This window comes from Taeniopygia guttata, chromosome 3 (assembly GCF_048771995.1).
Source record: "Taeniopygia guttata chromosome 3, bTaeGut7.mat, whole genome shotgun sequence".
NCBI classification, from domain to species: domain Eukaryota; kingdom Metazoa; phylum Chordata; class Aves; order Passeriformes; family Estrildidae; genus Taeniopygia; species Taeniopygia guttata.
The window spans coordinates 72,183,419-72,197,172 of NC_133027.1; the positions used below are offsets into that span (position 1 = coordinate 72,183,419).

At 39.6% G+C, this 13,754-nt stretch overlaps 1 protein-coding gene across 4 annotated transcripts in view; it reads right to left on the bottom strand.

The window, feature by feature from the left end:
- The window catches only part of DISC1 (DISC1 scaffold protein), a 190,184-nt gene that overhangs the window by 159,417 nt on the left and 17,013 nt on the right, over positions 1 to 13,754 (bottom strand). For all 4 annotated transcript variants that reach the window (XM_072927125.1, XM_072927124.1, XM_072927123.1 and 1 more), the window contains 2 exons: positions 10,902 to 11,893; positions 7,387 to 7,456 (listed from right to left, as the gene is read on the bottom strand). In XM_072927125.1, the coding sequence (XP_072783226.1) occupies positions 7,387 to 7,456; positions 10,902 to 11,893 (1,062 nt within the window). The remainder of the gene's footprint in view (positions 1 to 7,386; positions 7,457 to 10,901; positions 11,894 to 13,754) is intronic.

Genomic DNA, 13,754 nt, shown 5'->3' on the forward strand with positions numbered 1-13,754 from the left:
ATAACAATTGAAAAGAGCACGTGTCCCCCTTCCCTTAGAATTTTTATATCCAAAGTGTAAGACAAGGGCAACAAAATCAATTCAGAGTTGCTGGTTGAATTAATAGCCATGCTGTCTCCAGTGGTCATATTGCAAATGAAACACAGTTTTCTTATCTGGAGCTAATATTTCTAAAGAGCTAGGGACAGATAAGTCTGTCCTGAATATAAAATTTGTTTTCAAGTGCAAAGTAAGCAGATGGGCTGGCTGGCTATCAGGAGAGCCATGTCATTCACTCAGTGGGTACTGTCCAGATAGCACATCAACACTTCTCCCCATTACACACATCAGAACCCAATGCTTCAAACAGCAATTCAGCAAGTAAGATCTTAAATTACCCATAATTGCTTATTTTGTTCATATTTTTGTCATTGCTTGTTTGTTTGTGAAAGACTGGCCAGGCTGTCTGGGAACAGCTTGGCTGCATCATGGACTGAGAAACAGAGCCCGACTGCCCTGGGAGGGTGGCCGGCAGTGTCAGTTTTAGACAGCAGATGGGCAGGAGCAGAGAAAGCTTCCAAGCACTCTGTATGCCAAAACTTCAGCAATTTCCCTCTCATCAAGCAGCTTCCAGAAACACAAGATGTAGCTGAACCTCTTCTCTCTGGCCAAGATTAAAATACAAGAGCACAGCAGAATCCCATAAAATACTACCACTTTCTAAAAATATTCAGGTTGCACAGTTTAAGCACAATACTGCATGACTACAGCAGTTTCTGCTACAATATCGGCTAAGGAATTAGAGACAGAGAAAACACAACTGCATTTTCAATGAGGAGCATATCTAGACTAACAGCAAGAGCTGGTTCTACCCCCAATATGCTTATTGATGTGAAACAGAACAACTGGTCTAAAATAAGGATTCACATCAAAAGAATTTCAAAAACCTACTGAAGATGCATGTGTTTCTCATGTAATAACTAAAAACGAGAAGTCAAAGTACCCAGAAATGCATAGCAGGCTTCCCTCTCATAAGCATTGGTCACTACTATTTTGGTATTAAAAAGTTTTTCCAGTTGTCTACCTGACAGCAAGATAAGGAAATTCATACCTTTAAATTGTGACTCCTGATCAGTTTTGCAATTAAATAAAACCAAAGGAAACAACAGCAATTGGATAGGCCTAATACAGATTGCATAATAATAATCAGTAATGTTACTGCTGCTTGTGGACAGATGCCAAGATGAACAACAGCATTTTGGTCCACAGTTTCAACTAGCACCAAACAAAAAATGGGTATGTGCAAAAAGACTTCTATTTTTCATTTGAGTCTGCTATCTTAGAGGAACACAGACAAGATGGTAGAGGTGCAAGACTCTGTTTTGTTGCAAGGTAAATTAAGTATAACGTATACTTCACATAAGCATTTAGTATCCTTAACCTTCCAAACTCTTTTGGGGAGGTTATTTGAATTGACCAGAGCAAGACAAGATAAACAAGATCCATGTAACAAAGATTTAGGTTTGAGAATTTATACAAGCTCTTTTCGACCCCATCCTCTTAATAGCTTTACAGGAAAGTTATAAAAATGAAAAATGAAACCTAGAAGACATACCCACAGATGTCAGGAAGCTTCTAAAAGCTTGTGATGAAACAAGGTTCTGACAGCATGGCACAACAGAAAGCCCTATTTGTTCCATCCACCCCAAACCCATTGACAAGTAAGTGGCCTGAAACTGCAAGTTACAAGCCTGCTGAAAGCCTCCTGTGCCACAGCAGCTCTGCTCCTCCAGCATTCACCACTTTTTATTTAGTCAGCAACCTCAGCTAGAGAGCTTTACTAAGCATACAGCTGGGTTTGAAGATTCAACTTCCAAAGGTACATGCTACACTGAAACAAGTCCAGTCCAAACTAACGTGTTCTTCAAGAGTTATTTCCAGATACAGCTTCTCTCAAATTCCCTGTCCTTCCTCAGAAAGAAGCCAAGTTGTCTTCGTTTCTGTGTCCTGTTATAGCAGCCATCTGTCAAGCAAGCAGTTTAGCTCAAAATAATAGAAGCACAGTAAAGCAGTGATTCTATCCAACCCTCATCTACAAACAGCTCTTCCAAGAAAAAAAAAAATTAAAAACAAACAAACAAAAAAGACAACAAAAAGAACAACACACCACCCACCTGCTTGAATATCAAATTAGTTCAAATGTTTAAGAGCTATGATTAGAAACAGTACTTCAAATTGGGAAAATACTGCTACAGTTTAAACTGCAAAAAGAAACTTGTAAAGACCAAACAGCTATGCATCTGGCCAGGTGTTCAGAGTTTTTGCAAAATTTAGTATTTGCAAGTACCAGTGTAAGAAGTGGCAAAGGCCTTCCTCTGAGTGCTACTTAACATTTTCAACCCAAGCATTACTGAACGTGATTCTCCCTCATTTACTCTCTCTGCAATACAAATAGTTGTTTCAAGGGAGTAACAGCACCTCTTATAGTGTAAACCTACAGGAAACTAACAGCTACAAAGTCTTTCCTTTCCCTTCCTATTCTTGTGATTAAGGGAAAATGTGCAAAATTACTCAAACTCCTACACAGACCATAGGGCGTCCTTGATGCCCTGCAGATCCTGAGATATGGAAAAGGCAATTGGTATTAAGAGGTCTTAAAGAACACAAGCAAAGAGCAAAAAACAAACAAAAAACATGCAAACACTATTTTTCTGCAGAGCACACAGTGCACAAGTCCATGGCAGTTCACCAGTTCACACAGCTCATCCTTTGAGAGCTCACCTAAAATAACTGAAGGCTTACATTATGTTAAATGTATCTACAGCATGACTCCTTATTGCTGAGATAGGACAGATTTTGCCACCACAGGCGTAAACGATGTGTTTTTTCTGTCATGTTGCACTGATGAGGAGTTGCTCTGATCTGCTCAATGACCTTCACTGAAGAACCCTAACTCTGAATTGCATGGGGGAATCAGCATTCCCGAACAGTTGCAAGCAATGCAGCTGCAAACAAAAAAAATTATTAAAAAAATTATTATCATCATTTAAAAGAATGACTAGTTCTGCAGAAACTTTTCGCTCAGTAACAATATGGCATGTGAGCCAGTAGTGGAGTTCAGCAGCAAGATTCAGTCCTGACAGATACCAATCCACTTGCCTCTTGCACCCGGCAAGGCTGAGAAGCTCAAGCAGCAAAGAACAGGAAAAAGGTTTTCAAGTGTTTGGGCAATAGATTTGTACTGAGCAAAATGCACTTGCTCCCGCTGCAAGCACAACTCCCACAGACACAAAATACACAGTCTTTTTTTTTTTCCTCCTATATTCAGCAGTGTGTTTAACCTTGGAGCTGTCAAGCTCCATCATGAATAATGAGCCATGACAACACTCCAAGTGATCCTTAGAGAACAGACCAATTTTTCCTATATGCTATGCAAGGCAAAATGCTTATATTCCCATGGTACAGTACCTGCTTTGAAAATATACAGTAATGTGGCCATCAAGAGGAGACCACAAGTAAATACAGAAAAAAAAAAAATCATTTATTTCCTAATATTTCAGCACCTAAAACCAGCAAGAGCAATAAACCACATAACATCCCAAGGGTTCTTCTTTAAAATTTTACCAGGAGTGAGGATATTTGTCTCACTGAATATGCATTTCACACAACCATTTCACAGCCGAGGAATATCTGCATTTGAAACAACCCATGACAGCTATGAAGAGAGAACACCCTGCAGATTTCACAGCACTGTGACCTCTAGAAAATGAGCACCAGTGGGGGACACAGGGGTGGCCTCCACCCCAAGCAGCCCCCAATGCTCTTGGAACAAACACATCCCCCACCCTACACACTCAGCACTGCCAGGAAGCGTAGGAAAAAATGTACTTATTTGAATGCCTGATTGAAGCTCCTCTACACCAACACCCTAACCATGCCAAGGCAGGTCTTTCAGAAGGCACAGCACACGTAACCAAGCAATAGCAAGAGTCATTTCTGCTGTGCACTTCTCAAGCTCAAGTGGAGGAGGAAGACAAAGCAAATAGATTCACTTAAAGAAAGGAAAAACTAGGAAGAAACAAGCTGAAGACCTAAACAGGCATTCCCTTGCCTCTTAAGCAACAATGGAGGGTTGTGGCTGCTCTTAAAAAAATCTTCCCTCATTCAGGAAATAAATGCTGAAGCATTAACATTAACCTGGAAGACACCATGTTCTCTAACAGCTCAAGCAATATGCCTTTCTCCTGTGTTTCTGCAAGGTGGAAAAACAAATTTATCCTTATTCCCGAGCTGTTTGCAACAAGGTATTTGTCCATGGCTTTGTAATCAAGCTTGCTTTGATTTCTGTGTCATTTCCTAGTCTTGTTGCCACAACTGAAAACACGGTGAATCCCTTCTCCCTCCCTGTAGAGACACTACTTATAATTCAGTTTCAATTGTTGCCTTTAACTACAGGAGCTTTCAAAAAGCTCTGTAGAGCAGGAAATCAACAATGTCAAACCTGTGATGCTTGTCTGTCCTTAAACTGTGACGTTTGCAGTGTCAGACAGCAGAAAACAGTTCTGAGCACTTAGAGGAGTTTTAAGTGCTAACACATCTCCCTTCCACCAAGAGGCCTTCCCTCAAGACTAGATGACTCTTAAAGAGCTGGAGTCAAAAAATCTCTGGAGTTAAGATCTTGACTATGGCTGAAGCTGGAGAGAAGACTCTAGCACCAAAGCACATGATAATGTATTTATTAGCAATTTAACTTTTCCCTTGGGAGTCTAGCCACACATACCCTCCACCACCTGCTCTCCCTCCCCTCTATTTACTCTTCCATGTCCAGGCATTTGACAGCTATTCTCATCACACTAGGTCTTCCTCTGCAGCTGCTTCCAAATGACCAAGACCTGTGTTGGCCCCACACACAACACTAACACCATCTCTGATTCAAGATAGTTCTGCTCTTAGCAGAGGACTCACTCTATACTCAGAGAGTCCCCAAATTACAGGATCAGTAATTTTCTCTCTAGCATTACAGTTAAAATGTCCTCAGCCTTCCCCAAGCACCAGGTTCATTCTCCTACTCCCTGATAACACACCACCATTTATGCCCCACATCACGGCTCTGCACATTTAGCAATACCATTCCCTGCTAGCAATATTTGGCAATAAGATCCCTTTAAATAAGGCTAATTACAGATTTCACTTGAACAGAAATTGGTACTGAGCCAATCTGTAAGCTATTTAACAAGCTCTCAAACTTCACGCCAGGGAAGACTTGGTTCTCCACCAGGAGCAGCAACATAGCTCTAAAAACAAGGTGAGGAAGGAAGGTCACAAATCTGATTTCTCCTTGCAGCACTGCACCTTCTCCATGCAAGTCTTATATTGAAGATACACTGCCTGTGTTTCATAAAAGGAAAACTAAGGGAGCCAGTTCAGCTTCCATGAAAATAATGAAAAGTAGTCACAAAAAAAAAAAAAAAAAACCCGCAGTTGATAGTTATACCAGAAATGGAACAAAGACCAGTACGACAGAAAACAGGTCAAGGGCTCAAAAGCTAGGAATTGATAAAATTCACAATGCCTGGTTGAATGCATGCATGAAGCATGTCATTTTCTGAGAACAACAGTGTCTAGTTTTTCAAAGGGATGGAAGAACTCAAAGTCTCTCAAGCACCTCAGCATCCAGTCCCATACCAAAACAAATGTTTTCTGCCTGTTTATGCCAGACTTGGCACAGAAAACAGCAATTCCACCTGCAGATTCTCCTTATCACTTTTTCTCTCTGTGCCCACAACACCTGGTGAAATAATGTTTCACCAGACCACTTATCTGAGGAGAATTAATGCAACATTCTGCAAACCACCCTCTGTGCTAACGAGGTGTGCTAACCCTGCTTGATAACTAGGGTGGAACTGAAAAGAATAAAAGGAGGAAGTGATGGACAACAGACAACTGGTCCTGTTTTAAGGATACAAGATTAGTGCCCAGGAAAACCACACAAGAGCGTTCTGTGAGAGACTCAAAAAAGTCATCATTATTCCCTGTGGTCAACAACTATATGGCATCACATGGAGATGTCACACCTGACACACTGAAACACTGCTGTCAGACTGGCTGACTGCCTAGAGAATCCCAGCTGGATTCTGTGGTAACCAGGCACACTGAGTACACAGCTGTTGGGAAGTCTCCAACTGTGAGCTCAACCCACAGGCACTTAAAAAAGAAAAGTTATGAGTGTTACACATGTAAAGCACACACATTAATAATGTCTCTTTGACAGAGATTAAACCCATAAATATCTACAACATCCTCAGAGTTTAATATACCTAAAGGTTTTCCCTGTTAGGAGAAACACTAAAACAAATTACATGTGGCAGTAGCAGACTCTTTTACACACAGGCAGACCTTTAGAGGCCAACAGAACCACTCTTGCAAAAGTGCTACACACCTACCCCCAGACACTAGATTTTTATCTTGGGGACATCTTTGGGGGCAGGAAAACAGAGTCATGGTACAACTGCAAAGCATCACATGTTCATTTGGAGGGGCAAACCACAAGTCTGACCACTGCACAATTCCCAAAAGCTGAGAGTAGTAAAGTGGGAAGAAAGGAGCTGTCTTTTTCCACACTTATTCTCTGAAGTAACCATGCAGATTCCACCAAAATGCTTGCAGATTCTTCCAAGTGAACATAGATCTAGCAGGAAGAATTTACCTTAGAACCTCAAGATTATCAAAATACAAGTACCTGAACACAGACTACCACAACAGGAAACAACAAGAAACCCAATATGTGTTAATAGATGCTCTTATCACTAATGTGCACACATACAAAACTTATCAGAAGCGCCAAGGCATTTGAAAGAAAAAGGATTATTCAAAGATAGATATTTGCCAGCAGTTGTATCACCACCATATTCTCTACCTGATTTTGATTGAACTCGGTGGACATCAACTTAATCCCACAGGACAGTATCATTCACTTCTGTAATAGCTGCTGACCTTATTTCTATAAGCCCTGTTGTAGTGTCATGACTAAATGTGGCAAGCAGCAAATCTCACTCTGTCAGCAGCCAGTGCCTGTCTTTTCTCCTTTTGAAGCTTCCACTCATTTCTGCATTCTTTTCAGTCATGCTGCTTCAAAACAGCTGATCCAGATGGTGGGTATTTGGATTTCAACCTTCCCACATGGTGATGTGGCTCAAGAAAATAAAAACTGTTGCTACCTGCTGACCTACTTTAATTTGTTTCCTGCCATATCACAGAATAAACAATACAGTTCATTGAACTAGTTTTCCACACCTACTCACTGCTATGTAGGAAATATAAAAAAAAAACTAATAGAGGAAGAAGGGAAAAAAAAAAAAGCAAAAAGGCAGCACAATCCAGTGGGGAGTAGGGAAGAGCAATTCTCACCTCTATCATAGTCATCTTCCTCTATTGCTTTTTCCTGAAGCCTCTGAAGCCGTAAGATCAAGGATTTTAACTATTCAAAGAAAAAAAAGTTAGTTAAGACGAAGCTGCATTTAAAAATACATAAGACTATTAACTTCAACACAATATAAATTTAATGGATTACTACATCACTACAATGGCCAAATTTTGATAGTTAAGCCCAGTATTTGTCAAGTAGACAGGCCTATCTGAGAGCCAGCTGAACTGCAGCTACTGGAGCCAAGCCTGGCTTTAGTCCAAACACACACAGAGAATAACAAATTATATTTCTCGAAAAGCAAAGGAGATTGTGTGATCATAGGATATTTTTCACCCTTTCAATAAATTAAAATACAATTATTAGATTATTCTGTCAGCATGATATCTACTTCTGATCACACTGTACTCAATACTGTGTTCCCAAGCTCATTTTGACAATTTTTTACCTGAGTTTTGCAGAGAACAAATATAAAATTTCCATATGCAAACCACATTTTATTTGGTAAATAGAAATGCAGTATGAGTACTTTAGAACAGGTATACTGATGTTATGGGTCAGAAAAGAGTGTTAATATGCAGCCAAAAAGTTCTTAAAACATAGTTTAGGCTCATCTACATAATGTTAATATTTACATTTTTACAATGCAAATGCTATATGAGGAAAAAAGAAGAACACCAAGAATATCCAAATCACATACAAAATACTCTCACATTCCAAAAGAAACTTACCATAATAAAGTTTTATTTCAAAAGTTAATGCTTCTCTTTGCTAACATCAAGAGTCTTGACCAAAGTTCTGCATTTACTAAAAATTTGTAAGGCCTTTACAAGTTTTTGCTGTTAAAATAAATTGGTTAGATGCTAGGTTTAGTCCTCTCCTCACTGCCACAATAGCCACAGTCTAACACAGTGGCAGTTACAGGACTGGAATGTTGTTGTTATTAAATTTATGCATGACCGGTACCAAACAAGCCACTGTCAGCCCTGGAAAAGGTGAGTCTGGAGAAAGAAACAGTGTATATTCTCTGAGTCTAAAGCCTGAAAGTGCTTTAGACGTCTTAAGAAATCTTAAAGCTTTCCTTCTCCCTGAAGCTCATCATATTTAAACTCCAAGTTGCATGCAGAAAAACAGGTACAGCCAGTCAACAACTGAATTGAAACACTCAGTTATCAAGACTACGCAACAACACATAAATTAGACAACACACAAACCTTTAAATTCAGGATTTCCCTCTAAATATGGTGTGAAAGTAGACTGGTAAGAAACAAACTACAAAAATAAAATCAGGAGAGTATCCAAAAATGTTTGATTAACAATACACTACAGGATGCTCCAGATTAAAAAAAAAAAAAAAAAAAAAAAAAAAAACACTGCATACATACCCATTTCTTCTGTACTTTACTTTATTTTAGTTTTTTCCCCAATCTTTTTTAATGTAAAGCTAGTGAGGAATGTGAATGGCACTGAAGGGAGGAGCTCTGAACCCTCACCATAAATTATTTTCTGTGTTTTATGCCTGATTTTTATAGAGTTCTAAGTAACTCTATAAAATAACAAGTAGGAATGATCCAAGTGGCACTTTTTTCATATATGTGATGTAAAACAACCACCTATACTGAGAGTACAGCGCTGCTGGCAGTGTTGCAGTGTTTATTCCATCATGCCCTACAGTGGCATGTCATTTAAAGTCTGCTCGGGTACCACAGCCCAGGTACACCTGACTGCTGCTGCACTGCAAAGCGCTTTCTGTTTGCAGGCTGGGGAGACACTCGGAGCTCAACTCATCAAAGGCCTGCTTGTGCTTCCGAGTGGAACGTCCTAGATGTGGACCAGATGAAGACCCACCTTTTAAGTACAGAGAAAGCGTAATTTTAACAACTTTGGTATTATCTCCTTTTCTTGACTACCGTTGCCTTTGTTCCTTTCTGAAAACTTTGAGACTCTACTCATTATCATTACAATAGGAAGGTGCTTCAAATTCAACATACAAGACTGGCTAACCAAGGGCAAAGACATCTGAGGGCACAAATCCCCAATTCTCTATTCAATGTATTAATGAATACAGAAATTAAAGATAGCAATGTTTCTTTTGTGCCTATCAAATAAGCAATACTGAAAAGAAAGAAAAATCATTTCCTATTTTGATTGCGTTATGCATTCCCAAATTTGCAGTGAATTAATTTCCCAAACCATCTCAGACTATGGGCACATTGCAATTCCAGGCATGAAACCAAAGAAACTGCTCCACATAAATGTGTGTGAAGTCTGTAAATAAGAGAGTCTAGTTTGAGTTCTACACACATCATCTATGAAAATATAGTATTACAGAGCAGTGCAAGCCCAGGTCAGATGTCATCAAGGAAAGAAAGAATAAATGTTTCTCAGCCTTCTGCCTTACCCAGACAGGAAGTTTGTGCAAAGTCTCCCCAGAGCAGGTTGTTTCATTAGGCCTAAAGACAACACAGCACATCTCACCAGGTATGTGTCTGAGCTGAGAAGTTACAAAGACCTGAGTTTCTGAAAGGCAATAAAAAAACTTGGGCACTAGTGTGGCAATAAAAAAAAAAAACAAAAAAAAACCAAAAATTATCCCAAACAGCTCAAAAAAAAAACCAAACAAACAAAAAAAAAACCCACAAAATCACTACTCATGCAGTGCACCTTGAACAAATTAGTGCAATCCACTGTGTACATGTTAATCTCTGGATTACTGTTTCCTGTGTGCACAATAAAGCCAATACTTGCCTCCTTTGATCAGGTAAGATCAGAATGCCCACCCTACCATCATAAAAACATAACACAGCTGATCCTTCCTAAAGTTTCCCCACCCCTCTCCTATAAAGAGCACAGTGAATGACACTGCCTGTATACATTGTAGGTATGAATGTGGGAACATAAATATATGCAAAAAGACTCCTGACTCACCAGCCCACTACTCCTCTGGGGTGGAAGGGGAAAAGAAAAAAAATGTTCAGTTCCCAGCTGAAGACAGAGACGGACTTGACCCCATTTTTCTTCATATGGGGAGAGCACCTAGTAGATTACACACTACTTTCACAAAGTTACTAATTCTTAGAAATCTTTGGCTCAACTTAAACATCTCCAATTAAAAAGGTGAGTGTTGTTAAATCATGATACTTCAGAAAAGGAGTTCTTACCACCTTCTAATTTTATACTATGTATAACCCAAACTGCAGACAAAACAACCACCTGTGAAAAGAAATGGTACTTAATGAAGTCAGAAACTGATGTGTGATGTTAGAAATGAGAGGATTAAAGTTTCAGTAGAACAACATTACTGCAACAACATTACCTATTTTTAAAGAACCAAGCAAAACCTGTTATCTCATTTCTACCATGCAGAGGTCTACTATAAAACTCTGAACAAAGGCCACAAAAGCCAGTAGTATCTGAACTCCTACATAAACTTTGATTTTGGCACTACAAATGAAATGTTTTAAGGAAAAGGTATCAAAAACAAAGTGAGATTACTGACCTTTAATGTACTGCGGTTGCCAAGCAAGCAATCCTGTAGCACTGGTTCATATTTTTTCATCAAAGTATCCCAGTTATGGTCACTGACAGTAAAGCTACTTTCATAGCCTGAGGTGACAGAAGAGCCAGCAGATGCTGCATCCGAGGAATCTGTAGAATATGAAAATGTTGTGTCTATATCCAAGAGAGAGACAGTCTCACAATCCTGTAATTTATCATTCACTGGGCTCTCATGTTCATGCTGCACATCTTCACCAGAACTGGAGGAGCAACACAAATTTCCCAAGTGCTCATGAGTTTGTGCCATTTCTTCTGGCTTCTGCAGATTGCCTGTGGTTTTGGGATGCAGAACGATCTCTGTTTCCTCATAAATAGATTTACCTTCCACATCATTTACTCCAGAGGCTGAGTTCAGGGAGAGTTGTATGAAGCTGAAACTTGAATTAAAGCTATCCAGTGCACCAGCAGAATCAGAAATACCATCTCTGTTTTGATAATCACAGCTGTTATTCACTTCTGTCTGATCCAAAGCGTACATGCTTGGAGGCTTGCTCACTTTGGTACTGTGGCTTTTCTGCCATGTACAGCACACATTAGAAGCATCTCCTTTCCCTGTTGTGGCAGCTGGGCAGACCCCTATGCCTGTGCTACCTGATTGTGGATTACTGAAACAAGAAAGATTTTCACAGCATCCTGGAGTGTTTCCAGTAGTGGCCAAGGCTGTCACCCCATTAGCAGGAACCACAGCACCACTCAGTGCACTACAGCGCAGGAATTCCAAGTCATTTTGGCACTGTCTGTGCAGAGCAGAGTCCTCAGCGCCTCCCCAGTGCTGCTGCCCGCCGTGCTGGAGCTCTGCTGGGCTGAGCCCTGCGCAGGCACCCCGGGGCTGGAACTCGAGCTGCCGCTGAGCTTCTGGTCTCATGTAGCCAGGCCTTTTCGCCAGCTTCTTCTTACGAACAGAGCCCGCCGGCATTAATTGCTGCTGATCATCTGGGAAGGGAGAAAAAGTCAGTAAGTGTTTCTGCAGTTTTCCAGCTTAACATACTGTGGCATCTGAAAATAGCTGTTTCTGAAATTTCAAGCAGCGTATCGTTCTCCATTTCAACAAAACACAGACACTGACCATACTGCAGATAAAGAACACTGTGTGCATTCATTCACCTTCTAAAGGGTTTGCACTTGTTTTTAAGTGAATTCACTAACAAGCTCCTCCATCAGGACACAAACCTGGGTACAATGTATCACATCATCTTCCCTATTCGCAATATCACTCTGCTTTTCTATTCTCAACTTGCTTAACAGCATGCTGAAGCAGAAACCTGGTTTAAGTTTCTCTGATCCAAACTGATTCCAGACTTACAAGGACATCTAAGATAGGATTGAATCTGCATCCGAAATATGAGAACCATAATCACAAAGAGATTTTGTTCAGTTTCTTGTGTTCATACCCATGTTTTAACACTATGAGTAGCAAGTGGTTCAGGCTCTGCTGCCATAACAGATACAACTGTAACACCTTGTGGTTGCAGATGTTGGTCTAATGAGATACTATACAAGTTGTTATTAGATTTATGATACTACCTATTTTCCATAATGTAAAGCTGAAGGAAAAGCTTTGCATGAAGAACCACCAATCCTAGAAAACTATTCATTTGTAGCAATACTGAAATATTAATATCATTAAGAATAAGCCTCTGCTCAGTAACTTGATTTCCTTACACATACCTTATTTGCACAGATGAAAAGATAAATTTGCTGTTTGCAAACAAAAACCCCACCCAAACAAGATAAAAATACCACGGTAAACATTAAAAGTGGGATATCAGAATTTAATGTGTTTTCTGCATGTTTTTATATTTGTATTATCGGTAAAAGATTACATGATGACTACTTTCATTCTCTCATGGATTCACTGCTGGTTAAAAGGTATTCCATTTGTCTGTCCTGTACAATGGGAATCGATGGGAACATAAACTCTGCACTATCATCCATTTCGTAACACAAAAAGATATTGACCGGACCTATTTGCCAGAATCACTCTTCAAGGGGATCTGATGCCTAGCTGAATTATGCCCTCTATTAGCTGCCCTCTACTCACAGAAACGGAATCAGTCGGGTGTTTGAAATATTCATGTCACCCATACAGAGCCCTTACAAAAACACAAGTTTCAGATTTTTTTCTCTACATTTAACATTGCCCTCTAATCAAAACCCTTTGTCAGTTTTTACATTGATGGATATGCACATAATCTAAACTGCTCAGCAGCTCCTAACATAGGCCTCATACACACCTCACTATGATGACATCCTATACAAGAATTTAAGCATTAGAACCAAAACTTCCCATGAGAATTTTCCCAACATTCATTATATTCTCTCCAAATAACCTTCCACAAAAGCAATTTATACATTTTCCATATATTAGAATAGTGGCACATCTCACCATGGGACTGCAATTAAGTATTCTGCTTCCTATCACCATAAATTAGAATATCCCAGCAGTCTCTTACATTCTCTTTTGTCCGAGGAAAAAAAGCATCACAAAAATCAGAAGTAAAAAAGGTCATGGAGTCCATCAGCCTGTCTATTATAAAAAGACAGCGAAATTCTGTACTGGGAATAATTTAATAGAAGTCTTAACAAACAGGGATCACTCTCAGAGCAAGGGAACAAAAACTGAACAGAATGTTCTTTAAAATTTAATTATTTTGGTTTATATAGAAAACAATAGCCTAAATTTGACTTCAGCAGAAGAAATCAGTCATGCATAAGAGTCACACCAAGGCTGTGTATCCTCCATGGCCGTTTAAAGAGGCTTGTCACAGGCCTCATCTGTAAACCACAAAAGGTT